The 19,457-nt window shown below is 46.4% G+C and overlaps 1 protein-coding gene across 13 annotated transcripts in view; it reads right to left on the bottom strand.

Annotated features, from left to right (window-relative positions):
• USP48 (ubiquitin specific peptidase 48) overlaps positions 1-15,252 on the bottom strand; it is a 107,581-nt gene extending 92,329 nt beyond the window's left edge. For 7 of the 13 annotated variants that reach the window (XM_009450256.5, XM_063784920.1, XM_009450266.4 and 4 more), the window contains exon 1: positions 14,420-15,252. In XM_009450256.5, the coding sequence (XP_009448531.1) occupies positions 14,420-14,553 (134 nt within the window). In that variant the 5' untranslated portion in view covers positions 14,554-15,252. The remainder of the gene's footprint in view (positions 1-14,419) is intronic. The other 6 variants (XR_010147764.1, XR_010147765.1, XM_063784922.1 and 3 more) reach the window with 3 other exon arrangements.
• Positions 15,253-19,457: the final 4,205 nt, after the last annotated feature.

Genomic DNA, 19,457 nt, shown 5'->3' with positions numbered 1-19,457 from the left:
TATTTTCCAGGAGGATGCTGGAAAGGATGTCATAACCGCAAACTCTCCAAGAGGGGAGCCCCTCAGTTTCATGAATACAGAACTGGCTGCCCTCACACAGAACCACAAGGACGCTGGAGTCCTTGACCACATGATGAAGAAACTAGACCTCAACTGTGACAGGCAGTTAGATTTCCAAGAATTGCTTAATCTTTTTTGTTTCCCTCATCTCAGACTGAAAAATTTCTTAATCTTATTGGCAGCATGGCCCTAGTTCATCATAAGCCATGACTGTTTTATCATGGCTACCTATTCCCAGAAGCAAATCTAAGGAGGGTCTTGCCTTGGGTCTTGCCTTCAAGCCCCACCCCCCCTTTCCTTCTAGGATCTCAGTCACCATCTTCTCCTCATGGCTCCCATACACCCTAAGCCCAGCATACCCACCACCCATGTAGGCCACTCCTGCTAGTAGTAATAAAACAGTATCGTTCTGGTTTTGGTTTGTGTTTTGAGGCAGGGTCTTGCTCTGTTGCCCAGGCTGTAGTGCAGCAGTAAAATCATAGCTCACTGCAGCCTGGTCTTCCTGGCCTCAAGTGATCCTCCCGTCTTTGCCTCCCAAACTGCTGGGGTTACTAGCGTAAGCCACTGCACTTGGCCCAATATCATTTTTTAAAACACACACACAGTCTCGTCATGTATAATTTTAAGTATTTGTGTTTGTTTTCCCCATGTATGTCTCCCTTTTGCTTTGAGTTGTTGCTTTTGCTAACATCAGACATGTTCATGATTAGCAGTCATTCAATCCTCTGCTACTTTGCTAAAGTCATAGAGATCAAGTAACGTCAAATTATTCCATGATCTTACTTCCCAACTGATGAGAATAATCAATTCCAGGTTGACTGTAGACCTAAGCATGAAAGATAAAGCAATACAACTTATAGAAAATAACACAGGAGAATATTTAGGACCCTGGGGAAGATAAATCTTTATCTTATGGGAGCTACATGATGAGAACTTCTGAACACAAAGAGAACTTATGAACACAAAGAAGAGAACAATAGACATTGGGGTCTTACTTGGGGGTGGAGGGTGGGAGGAGGGAGGGGAGCAGAAACAATTTTTTTTTTTTTGAGGCAGGGTCTCGCTGTCACCCAGGCTAGAGTACAGTGCCAAGATTTCAGCTCACTGCAACCTCCGCCTCCTGGGTTCAAGCAATTCTCCCACCTCAGCTTCCCAAGTAGCTGGGATTACAGGCATGCACCACCACGTCTGGCTAATTTTTGTATATTTGTACAGATGGGTTTTCACCATGTTCCCCAGGCTGGTCTCGAACTCCTGGCCTCAAGTGTCCACCTACCTCAGCCTCCCAAAATGCTGGGATTAAAGGCGTAAGCCACTGCGCCGGGCCTACAAAAAATTTTTGAATTAGCCAAACATGGTGGTGAGTGTCTGCAGTCTCAGCTACTGGGGAAGCTGAAGTGGAAGGACCACTTAGACAGACCCCAGAGGCCAAGGCAGCAGTGAACTGTGATCACACCATGTACTCCAGCCTGGGTGATGAAGTGAAATCCTGTATCAAAAAGAAAAGAAAAAAAAGGACACTAAAATATATATGCAGAATGTTCACTGCAGCTTTATTCATAATGACCAAATACATGGAAAAATCAAAATGACCATCACTAGTAGAAAGGAATATAATATATAGTATATACTCACACACTGAAATAATGTACAGCACTGTTGGTCCCATTGGCTCATGCTTATAATCCCAGCACTTTGGGAGGCTGAGGTGGGCAGACTGCTTGAGCCCAGGAGTTCCAGACTGGCCTGGGCAACATATTGAGACCTTGTCCTCCACCAAAAAAAAAAAAAAAAAAATTGTACAGCACTAGAAGTGAACACACTACTGCTTACACATAAATTAATCTTATAAAGTTGAGTGAAAGAAAACAGAAGCAGAAGGAATGACAATGTATGAATATACATAAAGTCCAACATAGGCAAAATAATCTGCTCAATTCAAAGTTAAGGGTAAGTGGTTCCCTTCAAGGAAGAGAGGCAGAAGTAACTGGTAGTAGAAAAATGGAAGATAAGGGTGTCTTGAAGTGTTAGTAATGTTTTGATCTTGGTGGTAGATATGGGACAGATAAATTTCTTTCGTGATAATTAGTCAATCAAGTGTCTTTTTTTTTTTTTTTTTTTTTTTTTTTGAGACAGAACTCACTCTGTTGCCCAGGCTGGAGTGCAGAGGCATGATCTCAGCTCACTGCAACCTCCGCCTCCCAGGTTCAAGTGATTCTCCTGCCTCAGCCTTCTGAGTAGTGGGACTACAGGCGCGCACCACCATGCTCGGCTAATTTTTTGTATTTTTAGTACAGACAGGGTTTCATCATATTGGCCAGACTGGTCTCAAACTCCTGACCTCAGGTGATCCACCTGCATCGGCCTCCCAAAGTGCTGAGATTACAGGCATGAGCCACTGCACCTGGCCAATCAAGTGTTATTCTTATGATTTGTGTGCTTTTCTGTATGTAAAAAAATAAATTTTCAAGCTGGCTACAGTGGCTCACGCCTGTAATCCCAGCACTATGGGACACCGAGGCAGGCAGATCACCTGAGGCCCGGAGTTGAAGACCAGCCTGGCCAAGATGGTGAAACCCCATCTCTACTAAAAAATACAAAAAAATTAGCCAGGCATGGTGGTGCATGCCTGTCATCCAAGCTACTAAGATGGCTGAGGCACAAGAATCACTTGAACCCAAGAGGTGGAGGATGCAGTGAGCTAAGATCGTGGCACTGCACTCCAGCCTAGGTGACAGAGCAAGACTGTCTCAAAAAACAACTAAAATACAAATAATTTTTTAAGTAAATTTTTGAAATCAAGACCAACCTGGCCAACGTGGTGAAACCCCATCTCTACTAAAAATACAAAAAGTAGCCGGGAGTGGTGGTGCACACCTGTAGTCCCAGCTACTTGGGAGGCTGAGGCAGGAGAATCGCCTGAACCCGGGAGATGGAGGCTGAAGTGAGCAAAGATCATGCCACTGCAATCTAGCCTGGGCGACAGAGCAAGACTCCATCTCAAAAAAATAATAATTATTAATTATTAATAAATTATAATTTATAATTTTATAATTATAAATTATAATATAATGGTTAATTATAAATTATTTATTTATTTTTCATGAGAACCATGAGAAAAATTCTAAAAGGAATTAAGGTCTTGCCTTATCAGATATTTTTCAAATACTATAAAATAATTAGAATTGTGGTATCACTACAGAGTTATTCAACGAAATTAATCAATGGCAAAAAAAACAGGGTTGAGAGGCTGGGCGCAGTGGCTTACACCTATAATCCCAACACTTTGGGAGGCGAAGGCAGGCAGATCACCTGAGGTCGACAGTTCAAGAACAGCCTGACCAACACGGAGAAACCCCGTCTCTACTAAAAACACAAAATTAGCCGGGCGTGGTGGCACATGCCTGTAATCCCAGCTACTCAGGGGGATGAGACAGGAGAATCGCTTGAACCCAGGAGGTGGAAGTTGTGGTGAGCCGAGATTGCGCCATTGCACTCCAGCCTGGGCAACAAGAGCGAAACTCCATCTCAAAAAAAAAAAAAAAGGACTGAAAAATAAACCCAAGTAAATATAGGAATTTGCCATGTAATAAAGGTGGCTTTTTAACTGGTGAGGAAAAAGACTGAATTGTTCAATAAATGGTTTAAGACAACTGAGTAGCCATTTGGTAAAAGGCAAAATAAAATATTGATGGATCCCTACCTCAATCCATAAATCAAATTAAATTATAAAAACATAAAGGTTGCATAAAAGTAAACCATCAGTACTAAAACACAACATGAATGAATATTTTTATAACCTCAGAATTGGGAAATCCAGAAACCATAAAAAAAAGCATTCATAAATTTTACCACATAAAAAATCAAAAACTAACGTACCAAAAGGAAAAAAAGCCCACAAAGCCCAAAAATACCACGGAAAATATCTTCGACAGAAATATTCAATAAACTAGGCCGGGCCGGGCATGGTGGGTCATGCCTGTAATCCCAGCACTTTGGGAGGCCGAGGCGGGCAGAACATGAGGTCAGGAGATTGAGACCATCCCGGCTAACACCGTGAAACCCCGTCTCTACTAAAAATACAAAAAATTAGCTGGGTGTGGTGGCGGGCGCCTGTAGTCCCAGCTACTTGGGAGGCTGAGGCAGGAGAATGGTGTGAACCTGGGAGGTGGAGCTTGCAGTGAGCCGAGATCGCGCCACTGCACTCCAGCCTGGGTGACACAGCCAGGCTCCATCTCAAAAAAAAAAAAAAAACTAGGCCAGGCGTGGTGGCTCACGCCTATAATCCCAGCACTTTGAGAGGCCAAGGCAGGTGGATCACCTGAGGTCAGGTATTCAAGACCAGCCTAGCCAACATGGTGAAACCCCGTCTCTACTGAAAATACAAACGTTAGCCAGGAGTGGTGGCGCGGACCTGTAATCCCAGCTACTTGGGAGGCTGAAGCAAAAGAATAGCTCGAACTTGGGAGGCAAAGGTTGCAGTGAGCTGAGATCACACCACAGCACTCCAGCCTGGGAAACAGAGCAAGACTCTGTCTCAAAAAAAAAACCAAGAAAGAAAGAAAGAAAAGAAAGAAAAAAGAAATATTCGGCCGGGCGTGATGGCTCACGCCTGTAATCCAGCACTTTGGGAGGCTGAGGCAGGCGGATCACATGGTCAGGAGTTCAAGACCAGCCTGGCCAACATAGTGAAACCCCTCTCTACAAAAATACAAAAATTACCCAGGCATAGTGGCAGGCACCTGTAGTCTCAGCTACTTGGGAGGCTGAGGCAGGAAAATCGCTTGAACCCAGGAAGCAGAGGTTGCAGCAAGCTGAGATCACACCATTGCACTCCAGCCTGGGCGACAGACTGAGACTCCGTCTCAAAAAAAAAGAAATATTCAATAAGCTCTTGAAAATCAGTAAGAAAATGACCAACAATCCAGAACACACAATTCACAGGAGAAATACAAATGGCAAGTAAATATAAAAAGGAGAAGGGACGCAGTGGCTCACGCCTGTAATCCCAGCACTTTGGGAGGCCAAGGCTGAGGATTTCTTGGGCCCAGGAGTTCAAGACCGGCCTGGGCAAAACATGAGATCCTATCTCTATAAAACTAAAAAATAAAATTAAAAAGATGCTCAATGTCACCAGCAAAAAATGGCAAATGAAAATAAGATGCTATTTTTCGCTAATCAGATGGAAGCTGGGAATAGAAATGCTTTGTATAAGGTAATAGGCACACTCACTCTAGAGGACCAGGATAAATGGTATGAACTTTTGACATCTATCAAAATTCTAAGCAGTCCCTTTACCTCAGCAATTTCTCATCTAGCAACCTAAGTGAAAACACTCACTCAACACTCAAGATCGATGCAGAGGGCTGGCTAGGGCAGCACGGGTTGTATTATCAAAAACCGGAAACCCCAAAGTCCATCAACAGGAAACTGGTTAAATAAATTATAATGCAGGTTAGGCACAGTGGCTCACACCTGTAATCCCGGCACTTTGGGAGGGCAAGGTGGAAGGACTGCTTGAAGCCAGGAATTCAAGACCAGTCAGGGCAGCATAGCAAGACCCCATCTCTATTTTTAAAAAACTATGTAACTGGCTGGGTGTGGTGGCTCTACTAAAAATACAATAATTAGGTGGGTATGGTGGCATGCGCCTATAATCCCAGCTACTCGGGAGGCTGAGGCAGGAGAATCCCTTGAACCCAAAAGGTGGAGGTTGCAGTGAGAGCAGATAACGCCACTGCACTCCAGCCTGGGTGACAGAGCGAGACTCTGTCTCAAAATAATAATAATAATAATAATAATAATAATAATAATAAGGCAGGTATGTATTTGGGGCTCCTGCTAAATGAGATTTTAGCTTCTCTTGCCACACACAAAATTTGTAACTGTGAGATAATAGATGTCAATCTGCTTCATTACAGTTCCCATTTTACTATCTGTATGTATGCTATGTTATATACCATAAACATACATAAGAATATTTTTTAAGAAAGAATAGGACCGGTCGCAGTGGCTCATGCCTGTAATCCCAGCACTTTGGGAGGCCAAGGTGGGCAGATCGCGAGGTCAGGTGATCGAGACCATCCTAGCCAACACAGTGAAACCATATCTCTACTAAAAATACAAAAATTAGCCAGGTGTGGTGGGGCGCCCCTGTAGTCCCAGCTACTCAGGAGGCTGAGGCAGGAGAATTGCTTGAACCCGGGAGGCAGAGGTTGCAGTGAGACAAGATTGCACCACTGTACTCCAGCCTGGCAACAGAGCAAGATTCTGTCTCAAAACAAACAAAGGAAAAAAGAATAGCCAGGTGCGGTGGCTCACACCTGCAATCTCAACACTTCAGGAGGCTGAGGTGGGCAGATCACCTGAAGTTAGGAGTTTGAGACCAGCCTGGCCAACATGGTGAAACCCTGTCTCCACTAAACTACAAAAATTAGCCAAGCATGGTGGCCCATGCCTGTTGTCCCAGCTACTCCGGAGGCTGAGGCCCAAGAATCACTTGAACCTTGGGAGGCGGAGGTTGCAGTGAGCCAAATTCACGCACTGCACTCCAGCCTGGGCAACAAAGCTAGACTCTCTCAAAAATAAATAAATAAATAAATAAATAAATAAATAAGGCAGCTCTACATGCATGAATAGAAACAAGTTGCAACAAAGTATGTATTGTGACTCCCCTTTGTTCTTTTTCCTTTGAGACAGGGTCTTGCTCTATCGCCCAAGCTGGAGTGCAGTGGCATGGTCTTGGCTCACTGCAACCTCCACCTCCCAAGCTTAAGCCATCCTCCCACCTCAGTCTCCAGTGTAGCTGGAACTATGGGTCCTCGTTAGGGTTATTTTGTTTGGTTGGTTGGTTTTTATTGAGACAGAGTCTCACTCTGTCACCCAGGTTGGAGTGCAGTGGCTCAATCTTGGCTCACTGCCACCTACACCTCCTGGGTTCAAGCAATTCTCGCGCCTCAGCCTCCTGAGTAGCTGGAATTACAGGTGTATGCCGCCATCATGCCCAGCTAATTTAGTAGAAATGGGTTTTTGCCATGTTGACCAGACTGGTCTCAAGCTCCTGACCTCAAGTAATCCTCCCACCTCGGCCTAACAAAGTGTTGGGATTACAGGCGTGAGCCACCGTGCGTGGCCCTCATTAGGGTTTTGGGACTAGAGCTACAAAGCCACTGAAGTAAGGTGGCATGACACTGGCTTTCTAGAGTGCTTCACACATTTCTGTAATGTTTTAATTTGGTAATAGTCATATGATGTTTCCCTAATGAGAACAAAACAGACATTGTACTCCCTATACACGGCTGGAAGCATAAGTAAATCCAGTCTTTGAAAATTCATATCAAGGCTGGGCATGGTGACATGCACTTGTAATCCCAGCTATTCAGGAAGCTGAGGAAGGAAGATCCCTTGAGCCCAGGAGTTTGAGACCAGCCTAAGCAACATAGTAAGACCCTGTCTCAAAAACAAAACAAAACAAATTTCACATCAAAAGATTAACTGTAACAAAAAGAAATTGTAACAAAAGAAATACATATTAAACATATGAAACCCTTTGCACTTAGATCAAAAAGTGTGACTAACACATTATGTTGGTGAGGGTATGATGTATATGTAAGATACTCTTACACATTGACAGGGAAATGTAAAGAGAAACCCTCATTCTGAGGGGCAATTTAGCAACATGGATCAAAATGAAAAACACACATCCCTTACCCAACAATTTTACTTCCAGGAACTTACTTGACCACCAACCTCACTGTTAACAAACAAGTCTGCCCTCAAGACACATAATATTTGCAAAATTCTGTGGACAGAGGATTTAGTACACACTGCTTTCATCCTGTGATTGCCCTAAGTACTTTCAGAAATGTAAACAGTCCTGACACATGTGGTCTTTGAATATGGTCAAACACCTCATTCTTTAGCTTTGGTATCTCATAACAAATTGTTGCATAAAGTATGAAAAATACATATTGGTGATACTATTTATTTATTTAGTCTCTTCTTGCAAAGAGAAGAAATAAACAAAAGGAGAAAGGCTCATGTCTGGAATCCCAGCAATTTAGGAGGCTGAGGAGGGAGGACTGCTAGAGCCCAGGAGTTTGAGACCAGCCTGGGCAATGTGACAAGACTCTGTCTCTATAAAAAAGGAGAAAGTGAATAGTGTCTTGTCTCAAAAAAAAAAAAAGAAGAAAGTGAGTAGAAAGAGAGCTTTTTGGATATCTAAATAAAAGCTGACAGGGCCAGGCACAGTGGCTCACGCCTGTAATCCCAGCACTTTGGGAGGCCAAGGCGGGGGGATCACTTGAGGTCAGGAGTTCGAGACCAGCCTGGCCAATATGGCAAAACCCCATCTCTACTAAAAAATTAGCCGGGCGTGGTGCCTGCAATCCCAGCTACTCGGGAGGCTGAGGTAGGAGAACTGCTTGAACCTGGGAGGCGGAGGCTGCAGTGAGCCGAGTTTGCGCCGCTGCACTCCAGCCTGGGCAACAAGAGTGAAACTCTGTCTCAAAGAAAAAAAAAAAAAATTAGCCAGGTGTGGTGGTGCATGCCTGTAATCCCAGCTACTCAGGAGGCTGAGGCAGGAGAATCGCTTGAACCTGGGAGGCGGAGGTTGCAGTGAGCCAAGATTACGCCACTACACTCAGCCTGGACAACAGAGCCAGACTCCATCTGAAAAAAAAAAAAACACCAAAAATTAGCCGAGTGTGGTGGAGCATGCTTGTAGTCACAGCTACTCGGGATGCTGAAGTAGGAGGATGGCTTGAGCCCCTGGGAGGCAGAGGTTGCATTGAGCCAAGATTGCACCACTGTACTCCAGCCTGGGCAACAGAGCCAGACCTTGTCTCATAAAATTAACTAATTCATTAATTAAAACTGCTCAAACCTTGGGTGAGGTTGAATTCTTACAAGACCAAAAGCGTCAAAAAAAAATAGTACAATGTTGGAGCCAGGTGGTTCACACCTGTAATCCCAGTACTCTGGGAAGCTGAAGCAGGACTGCTTGAGGCTAAAGGTTCAAGGTCAGCCTGGGTAACATAGTAAGACCCCAACTCTACAAAAAATACCAAAAAAATTAGCTGGGTGTGGTAGTACAACTTGCAGTTGTACCTACTGGGGATGTTGAGGCAAAAAGATCACTTGAGACCAGGAGTTTAAGGCTACAGTGAGCTACAATCACACCACTGCACTCCAGGTTGGGCAACAAAGCAAGAACCCTGCTTCATTGATAAGAATAAGAAGGCGGAGAACAAGAAGAAATTGGACTACATCAACATGAAAAGCTTTTGTACTGAAAATGATACCACCAATAAAATTAAAAGCCATAGAAATTAGAAAAAATATTTGCAAATCATATATTTAATAAGGGACTTATATGCAGCATATATAAAGAACACAACTTGGCTGGATGCAGTGGCTCACGCCTGTAATCCTAGCACTTTGGGAGGCTGAGGTGGGCGTATCACAAGGTCAGGAGTTTGAGACCAGCCTGGCCAGCATAGTGAAACCCCGTCTCTACTAAATATACCAAAAAAAAAAAAAAATTAGCTAGGCGTGGCGGTGTGCCTGTAGTCCCAGCTACTCAGGAGGCTGAGGCAGGAGAATCGCTTGAACCTGGGAGGCGGAGGTTACAGTGAGCCGAGATGGCATCACTGCACTCCAGCCTGGGTGACAGAGCGAGACTCTGTCTGAAAAAACAAAACAAAACAAAAACAAGACCAAAAAAAGATCACAACTCAATAACAAAAGGCAACTCAATTTAAAAGCACGCAAAGGATTTAAACAGACATTTCTCAAAAAAGATATATGAATGGCCAATAAGTACACAAAAAGATGTTTAACGTGATTAGTCATCAATGAAACACAAATCAAAACATAAGACACCACTTCGCACCCACTAGGATGGCTAAAAGAAAAAAGGCAGTAACAAGTATAGGGACGTAGAGCAATTGGAATCCTCATATACTGCTTGTGAATATGTAAAATAGCGCAGCCACTCTGGAAAGTAACCTGACAATTCCCCAAAATATTAAACACAGACATGGTGGTTCGTGCCTACAGTCCCAGCTACCAGGGAAGCTGAGGCAGGAGTATTGATTGAGCCCAGGAGTTCAAGGACAGCCTACACAACATAGCAAGACCCTCATCTTAAAAAAAAAAAAAAAAAAAAAAGCCAAAAAAAGGCCATAAACAGTTTCATTCATGCAATCCAAGCATTTCAGGGGGCCAAGGCAGGAGGATCACTTGAAGCAAGGAGTTCAAGACCAGCTTGGGCACCAAAGTGGGACTCCATTTCCACAATTTTTTTTTTTTTTTGGAGACAGAGTCTCGTTCTGTCACCCAGGCTGGAGTGCAGTGGCGTATCTCAGCTCATTGCAAGCTCTGCCTCCCGGGTTCATGCCATTCTCCTGCCTTTGCCTCCCGAGTTCATGCCATTCTCCTGCCCCAGCCTCCCGAGTAGCTGGGACTACAGGCATCTGCCACCATGCCCGGCTAATTTTTTGTATTTTTAGTAGAGACAGAGTTTCACCACGTTAGCCAGGATGGTCTCGATCTCCTGACCTCGTGATCCGCCAGCCTCGGCCTCCCACAGTGCTGAGGTTACAGGCGTGAGCCACCACGCCCAGCAAAAAAATTTTGTTTAATTAGCCTCCTGTTGTGGCATGTGCCTGTAGTGGCAGGAGGCTGAGGCGGGAGGATTGCTTGAGCCCAGGAGTTCAAGGCTGCAGTGAGCCATGATTGCACTGCAATACAGTCTGGGTTACAGAGTGAGACCTCATTAAAAATAAATAAATAAATAAAAGTTAAAAGAGCTGGGTGCGGTGGCTCAAGCCTGTAATCCCAGCACTTTGGGAGGCCGAGGTAGGTGGATCACCTGAGATCAGGAGTTCAAGACCAGCCTGGCCAACTTGGCGAAACCCAGTCTCTACTAAAAAATACAAAAAATTAGCCGGGTGTGGTGGTGGGCGCCTGTAATCCCAGTGACTCAGAGGCTGAGGCACAAGAATCGCTTGAACCTAGGAGGCAGAGGTTGCAGTGAGCCGAGATGGCGCCACTGCACTCCAGCCTGGGCAACACAGAGAGACTCCGTCTCAAAATAATAATAATAATAATAAAAAGTTAAAAGTTACCACACAACCCAACAATCCCACTTCTTGTTCTATAACCAAGAGAAATAAAAACAAATGCCCACACAAAAACTACTACACGAATGTTCATAGCAACATTATAATAACCAAAAAGTAGAAATGACCCAAATGTCTATCAGCAGATGAATGCAAATTAAAAATGTGGTAGATATAGAGATATGATGGCATATTATTGATCAATAAAAGGAAAAGAGGCAACAAGCACATGAAAAGACGCTGAACTCATTAGTCACTAGGAAAATGCAAATCAAAACTACAAAGATGCATCACTTCACACCCAACTAGGAGGGCCTAACCAGAAAAACAGAAAATAGTACCTGTTTATGAGGATGATGAAGCATTTGAACCCTCATACATCACTGGTGGGAATGTAAATCGGTACAACCACTGTGGAAGTTTCGCGGTTCGGTTAAGTTAAACACAGAATTGACTGTGTATGACCCAGTAATTCCACTCCCAGGTAAAGAACTGAAATCAGATGTTCAGACCAAAACTTGTATGCAAATGTTCAGAGAAGTACTACTCAAAATAACCAAAAGGTGGAAATAATCAAAATGTCCCTCAACTGATGAACAGATATATAAAACGTGGTATTATCCATAAAATGGAATACTACTCAGCCGTAAGGAATAAAGTACTAACACATGCGCAGCAGGGATAACCCTTGGAAACATTATGCTAAGTGAAACTAGACACAAATGGCCACGTACTGTATAATTCCACTGCTATGAAATATTAATAGAGAAATCCAGAGACAGAAAGTAGATTAGCAGTTGCCAGGGGCTGGGCGAGGGGGGAAAATGGGAAGTGACTAACAGATGCTCAGTTTCCTTTTAGGATAATGAAAAGTTCTGGAACCAGATAGTGGTGATGGTTGTACAACACTATAAAGGTACTGAAACCCACCGAACTGTGCACTTTAAAATGGTAAACACTGTCATATGTATTTCCCAGGTATTTTTTTAATGAAATGAAGTGCTGAAACATGCTACAACATGGATGACCCTTAAATACATAAGTAAAGGAAATCAGTCACAAAAGTCCACGTATTTTAGGATTCCATTTATATGAAATGTCCGGAATAGGGAAATTTAGAGGCGGAACATACAGGGCATACAGAGCCAAGATAATTTTTTTTTTTTTTTTTTGAGACTGAGTCTTGCCCTGTTGCCCAAGCTGGAGTGCAGTGGCGTGATCTCGGCTCACCGCAACCTCCACCTCCCGGGTTCCAGGGTTCTCCTGCCTCAGCCACCCCAGTAGCTGGGATTACAGGCGCCCGCCACCACCCCCGGCTAATTTTTGTATTTTTAGTAGAGACGGGGTTTCACCATGCTGGCCAGGCTGGTCTCGAACTCCTGACCTCGTGATCCGCCCATCTCGGCCTCCCAAAGTGCTGGGATTACAGGCATGAGCCACCGCACCCGGCCTATTCTTTTTTCTTTTAAAATTTTTATTTTAAAAATTTATTTTTTTAAATTTATCCAGCGTCTCACGACGCTGTCTCGAAAAAAAAAAAAGTATCGGCCTGGCGGGCAGTGGCTCACGCCTGTAATGCCAGCACTTTGGGAGGCCAAGGCGGTCAAATTATCTGAGGTCAGGAGTTCGAGACCAGCCTGACCAACATGGAGAAACCCTGTCTCTACTAAAAATACAAAAAATAAAAATAATAAAAAAAAATTAGCCGGGCACCATGGTGCATGCCTGTAATCCCAGCTATTCAGGAGGCTGAGGCAGGAGAATCGCTTGAACCAAGGAGGCAGAGGTTGCAGTGAGCCGAGATCACGCCATTGCACTCTAGCCTGGGCAATAAGAGCGAAACACCGTCTCAAAAAATAAATAAATATCAGAAATTGGCCCAGCATGGTGGCTGACGCCTGTAATCCCAGAAGAGGCGGGCAGATCGCTTGAGCCCAGAGCTCGAGACCAGCCTGGCCAACATGGCGAAAACCCGTCTCTACTAAAAATACAAAACTGAGTCGGGCGTGGTGGCCCGTGCCTCTAATCCCAGCTACTCCGGAGGCCGAGGTGGGAGGATCGCTTGAGCCTGGGAAACGGAGGTTGCAGTGAGCCGAGCTCGTGACACTGCACTCCAGCCTGTGTGACAGAGTGAGACCCTGTCTCAAAAACCACCAGAACTATTAATAGTTTACATTATTTGGTTAGTCTGGAAACTAATTACGTTGAGAAACTGACTGAAGCTTGATTATTTCTATTATACATAGACTTCAGACATTCCAGAACTTACTGTTAAAGTCAGATTTACCCTCCTTGTGAGACAGACGCCCAGAGCTTGGACTTATTCGTTTGCTTTATAGAAACTCCCTAACTTATTTCACTTCTCATACTAGACTTTAAGCTCCAAAGCCAGAGACCATGACTTCCATTCCTTCCGGATCCCCCAGCGGAATGTAAAAACTCCAGAAAGCATTTCCTAAATGCCTGCCGAAACACGGCTACTGAGCATGCCCGGCTTGGCCAAGTCAATTTCAACAACATTCTGAAACAAAAACTACAGTTCCTGCGTTACAAGGTGGAAAAAAGGGAATAAACAGGAGCAAAGCCTAAGGATTCAATCTATAGGAGGCGGTTAAGGAAAGGCAAGGTTCAAGGGCGGCGCAGACGTGAAGGACAGCACTATCACAGCTTAAACTTGGTACTCGGTAAAGTGGTGTCGAACCAGAACGACCAAAGAAAGGCTTAAAAAAAAAATACTAGATTAACGAGTGAGGGAAGGCCAACGGGGGTGCAGGGTATCGATGACGTAGGCTGACCACAGTTTTTTCTAAAGCTGCCCTCTACAAAAATAATACTAAGATGATCAGGCCTTCGGTGTCAACACCAACAAGATACACTGTGATGAAGCTCACTTCCAAAAAGTTCCTTTTCACAAACGAAAGAGCCGTGCTGTGGCCAAGATACCCCAGCCATCAACGCTTGCTAAGCTCTCAGCTCCTGCCTTCATCTCCACCGCCATCTTCTGGATGGGAACCCAAACCTTCCTAAAGTGCTTTGGCCAGCATCACCTCCGCGCACAGCCCGGGAAGCCAGCGTTTCCCAGGTCGCGCAGACGGCGCAAAGGAGGAAACTCCACCTCGCTCGGCTCCGCGCCTCCCAAATGCACGCAAAGGGCTGCGTCTTCCTTTCCCCCACCCCGCCCGGGCTTTCCAAGGTCCGGCGCGAGGAGCCCGCGAGGCGCGGTGCGCGGGCCTCACCTGCACACGCCGCGAATGCAGGGCTCCAGCCAGATGCGGTAAGCGGTCTCGATGTGCTCCTGCGACACCTCCTCGGGCCGCACCGTCTCCGCCCAGCGCCAGGCCGCCTTCTCCAGCTGCAGCCGTGGGGCCATGGCCTTGGCCCCAGGAACGCCTCCCGAGCCAGACCGCCGCAGCCGCCGCCGCGGTCTGCACTGCCGCCCCAATGGGCTCCGCCACCTGCCAGCAAGGAGGACCTGGCGCTCCTTCAGGCAGCTGGCCAGTCAATCACCTGTGCGCGCCACTGCCGCCGCGCCCGCCCGCGCCGGACCCGCACGACCGGCCGCAAAGCGCCGCCGTCGACACCCGACACACCCCGCGCCCGCGGACGTTAAAGGTGGACTCCCCGCCGCGCTGAGCGCATGCGCGTTCCCAGCAGCCTCTGCGCCTCCCGCGCCCCTAACCCGACGGGCTGAGGTAGAGGAAGCGTACGTCCGAGGCGGTCTTGCCACGTCCTCACTGGCACTTCTGGAAAAGCAGCGTCTCAGCCCCCGTTCAGGGCGGCGCACTACGTACCACTACTCTAACAAACCAGTGCCTCGAAAGCTATTTCTTGCCTCCGGTACTTCCCTTTTAACCATGAAGTTTTCACGCTAGAGGCTACTCAACGCACACAAGGCCCGCCCAGACTGTGGAGCGGGACCTGTTTAGAGTAGAAACCGAGTCGCCAAAGAAACCAGTGTTGGCTCTTTAGAGGGAGATTTAACTTGAGCCTGGACCGGTTCCGAACCCCTTTCCCGAGCCCTCCTGACGTCATGGGACCTTCCGGCCTTTTCCCGTGCTAGGGTGGGACTACGTGTCCCGGCATGCCCTGCGTCCTGCCACTCACTGTGAGGCATGCTGGGATTTGTAGTCTTCGAGGTGGGAGGGCTCAGTGCGCCGCAGACTGTGCGGGCGGGGGTCCGAGGTGCCAGGGTGGAGTTTCTCTGGTGAGCAAGGTCATGTTTGCTGTTGGCTCCCTTCTCAAGACTGTTACCTCTATGCCAGGATTTTCTAGTTCCTCTCTAGCTCCTGGTTTAAAACATTTCCTTTCTGCGACTCCTGCCCCAGGACATAAAGAGTAGCTTTATGAGAATTGTTTTGCAAACTGTAAAGAACTCTACTAAAGTGAGGATATTTAAGAATTTTGAATTTGAATTAGAGCTCTGCCAGAATCTAAGCGCTAACTTCTGACTCAGCTGCTTGCCTGCTGGAAAACCTTAGGCTGAATTCTTTAGATAAACATTCACTGGGCCGAGCACCGTGGCTCAAGGATCCAATCCCAGCACTTTGGGAGGCCGAGGTGGGCGGATCACCTGAGGTCAGGAGTTCGAGGCCAGCCTGACCAAAATGGAGAAACCCCGTCTCTACTAAAAATACAAAATTAGCAAGGCGCGGTCGCGCATGCCTGTAATCCCAGCTACTCGGGAGGCTGAGGCAGGAGAATCGCTTGAACCCGGGAGGCGGAGGTTGTGGTTAGCCGAGATCACGCCATTGCACTCCAGCCTGGGCAACAAGAGTAAAACTCCGTCTCAAAAAAAACAAAAAAATTCGCTGAAGGCAGAAGAAAGTAAGATGTGGTCCCTGCCCTTGGAAGTGAGTTATAGGGAGTGAGCGGTAGAAATACAAAGATCCCCATCCCAGTCTTGGGAGGCTTCGGGGTACTTGAGAAAAGGCTTCCCAGAAGTAATTCCGAAGCCCGCCTTTAACGGGTGAGTTGGACTTATCCAGGATAGAAGAAAGACACCATTCCAGAAAAAAAGAAACCACAAGGAGCAAAGGCACAGAAGAGAAAAGCTTGGCGTGAGAGGGCCACAATTTCTGAGACAGGGACAGGTGAGAGTTATGGCTTGAAAGGAAGACCTTGCCGCCGGGCGCGGTGGCTCACGCCTGTAATCCCAGCACTTTGGGAGGCCAAGGCGGGCGGATCACGAGATCAGGAGATCGAGACCATCCTGGCTAACACGGTGAAACCCCCTCTCTACTAAAAATACAAAAAAAATAGCCGGGCGTAGTGGCGGGCGCCTGTAGTCCCAGCTACTCTGGAGGCTGAGGCAGGAGAAGGGCAGGAACCCAGGAGGCGGAGCTTACAGTGAGCGGAGATCGCGCCACTGCCCTCCAGCCTGGGCGACTGAGCGAGACTCTGTCTCCAAAAAAAAAAAAAAAAAAAAAAAACAATAACAACAACAAAAAAAACAAAAAAAGGAAGACCTTTATTCAAAGTACCCACTGAAGATATACAGCTGTTGAGTGCTATAATGGAGATTTGCATTTTGTATAGTGAGGCAGAGAAGACTTTTTTTTTCCTGAGACGGAGTTTTGCTCTTGTTGCCCAGGCTGGAGTGCAATGGTGTGGTCTGGGCTCACTGCAACCTCCGCCTCCCGGGTTCAAGCGATTCTCCTGCCTCAACCTCCCAAGTAGCTAGGATTACAGGCTTTTGCCACCACGCCCGGCTAATTTTTTTTGTATTTTTTAGTAGAGACGGGGTTTCACTATGTTGGTCAGGCTGGTCTGGAACTCCGGACTTCATGTGATCCGCCCACCTCGGCCTCTCAAAGTGCTGGGATTACAGGTGTGAGCTACCGCGCCTGGCTTCGTCCCCTTTTTAGACCATATAGGGTAACTTCCTGACTTTGCCATGGCATTTGTAACTTGTCATGCACTGGTGGGCATGTCTTTTAGCATGCTAATGTATAATAATTAGCGTATAATAATTAGCATATAATAAGCAGTGAGGACGACCAGAGGTCAGTCTCATGGCCATCTTGGTTTTGGTGGGTTTTAACCAGCTTCTTTACTGCATTCTGTTTTATCAGCAATGTCTTTATGACCTGTATCTTGTGTAGACCTCCTATCTCATCCTGTGTCTAAGAATGCCTTAGGCCGGGCATGGTGGCTCATGCCTGTAATCCCAGCACTTTAGGAGGCCAAGGTGGGCGGATCACGAGGTCAGGAGTTCGAGATGAGCCTGGCCAACATAGTGAAACCCTGGGTCTACTAAAAATACAAAAATTAGCCAGGCATGGTGGCGGGCACCTGTAATCCCAGCTACTCAGGAGGCTGAGGCAGGACAATCGCTTGAACCCAGGAGGCGGAGGTTACAGTGAGCCAAGATCGTGGCATTGCACTCCATCCCAGGCGACGGTGGGAAACTCAGGCAAAAAAAATGTCTTCACCTCCTGGGAATGCAGCCCAGTAGGTCTCAGCCTTATTTTACCCAGCCCCCATTCAAGATAGAGTCACTCTGGTTCAAACGCCTTGGACAGAATGAGGACTTGCTACAGCTTGATGATGTTGACCTGACCGGTATATCTTCACCTTTCTGATATTTGACCTTCAAGTCTGGTCACACCCCTTTCCTCAGTATCCACAGCTCCCTGTGTCATCCCTTGCTTCACTTAGCACATGATGAAATTGTGACTATCATTCACCATGAAGACACTACTATATGGCAGTTTTCTAAATTGGATAATTAAATAGAATTTCTACCAAATGAGATAGCAACACCAGAAGAAGGAACAGATTTAGAAAGAAGATGATTTCGGCCAGGCACGGTGGCTCACGCCTGTAATCCAGCACTTTGGGAGGCCGAGATGGACAGATCACCTGAGGTCAGGAGTTCGAGACCAGCTTGGGCAACATGGTGAAACCCTGTCTCTACAAAAATACAAAAATTTGCCAGGTGTGGTGGTAGGCACCTGTAGTCCCAGCTACTCAGAAGGCTGAAGTGGAGGGATTGCTTGAGCCCAGGAGGTCGAGGTTGCAGTGAGCAGAGATCTCACCACTGCACTCCAGTCTGGGCGACAGAGGGAGACCCTGTCTCAAAAACAAACAAACAAAACCCAAATGTGCTAATTTGCTGTAATTTCTCTGAAGTTTAACAAACCCTCTCTTGACTCCCACATCCCCCTCCAGCTACTGTCCCATTTCTCTTTTTCCCTTTATAGCAAAACTCCTGGAAAGCATTTTCTGTACTCTTCTCCAGTTCTCTTCCTATTCCTCCTTAAACCTCCCAAATCAGGTTCTTGCCTCTATCACCTCCAAAACTGCTTGTATGAAGAACGCCAATGGCCTTCACCTTGTTAAATGCAGTGGTAAACTCATACTCTATTTATTTTACTAGACCTGTTAGCAGCAATTGACCCAGTTATTCACTCTTTCCTCTTAGAAACACTTTCTTCTCTTAAATCACAGGGTGCCACACTCTCCTGGTTTTCTCTTTACTGCTGGCCATCCCTTCCGGTGTCCTTTGCAGCTTCTTTCTCCTCTAACCTGGAAACTTGAGTGGCCTAGGGTTCAGTCCTTTGGACCTCTCCTTTAACTTTGTTTACTCCCTGGGGGATCTTGTTAGAAATGCTTGTTCCCCAGTGCCGTAAAGAAGTAGCACTTGCGGCCGGGCACGGTGGCTCACACCTGTAATCCCAGCACTTTGGGAGGCCGAGGCAGGCAGATCATGAGGTCAAGAGATCAAGACCATCCTGGCCAACATGGTGAAACCCCGTCTCTACAAAAAATACAAAAAATTAGCTGGGCGTGGTGGCACACGCCTGTAGTCCTAGCTACTCAGGAGGCTGAGGCAGGAGAATCGCTTGAACCTGGGAGGTGGAGGTTGCGGTGAGCCAAGATCATGCATTGCACTCCAGCTTGGGCAACAAGAGTGAAATTCTGTCTCAAAAAAAAAAGAAAAAAAAAAAAGCAGAGGCAGAGGCGAACAAGGGAAGTAACCTGTGGAATGCTGAGAAAAGTAAAAACACCTTTAAATAAGGAAGAGGAACAGGCTATGACTCATGCTTGCTTGGACCAGCGTAAGCATGCCAGGGCAAATATTTAGGCTAAATTGTGGGAGCTAAGAACATAAAGTACATTGATTTCTTTATTACGGCTAGCAGATATTTAAGAATGTTAGCATAGGTCTTTGAATACATTTTGAGACGGAGTTTCACTCTTGTTGCCCAGGCTGGATGGCGCAATCTCCGCTCACCACAACCTCTGCCTCCCGGGTTCAGGCGATTCTCCTGC

The sequence above is a fragment of the Pan troglodytes genome, chromosome 1, assembly GCF_028858775.2.
Source record: "Pan troglodytes isolate AG18354 chromosome 1, NHGRI_mPanTro3-v2.0_pri, whole genome shotgun sequence".
NCBI lineage: Eukaryota > Metazoa > Chordata > Mammalia > Primates > Hominidae > Pan > Pan troglodytes.
This window is presented reverse-complemented; position numbering and strand designations above follow the sequence as displayed.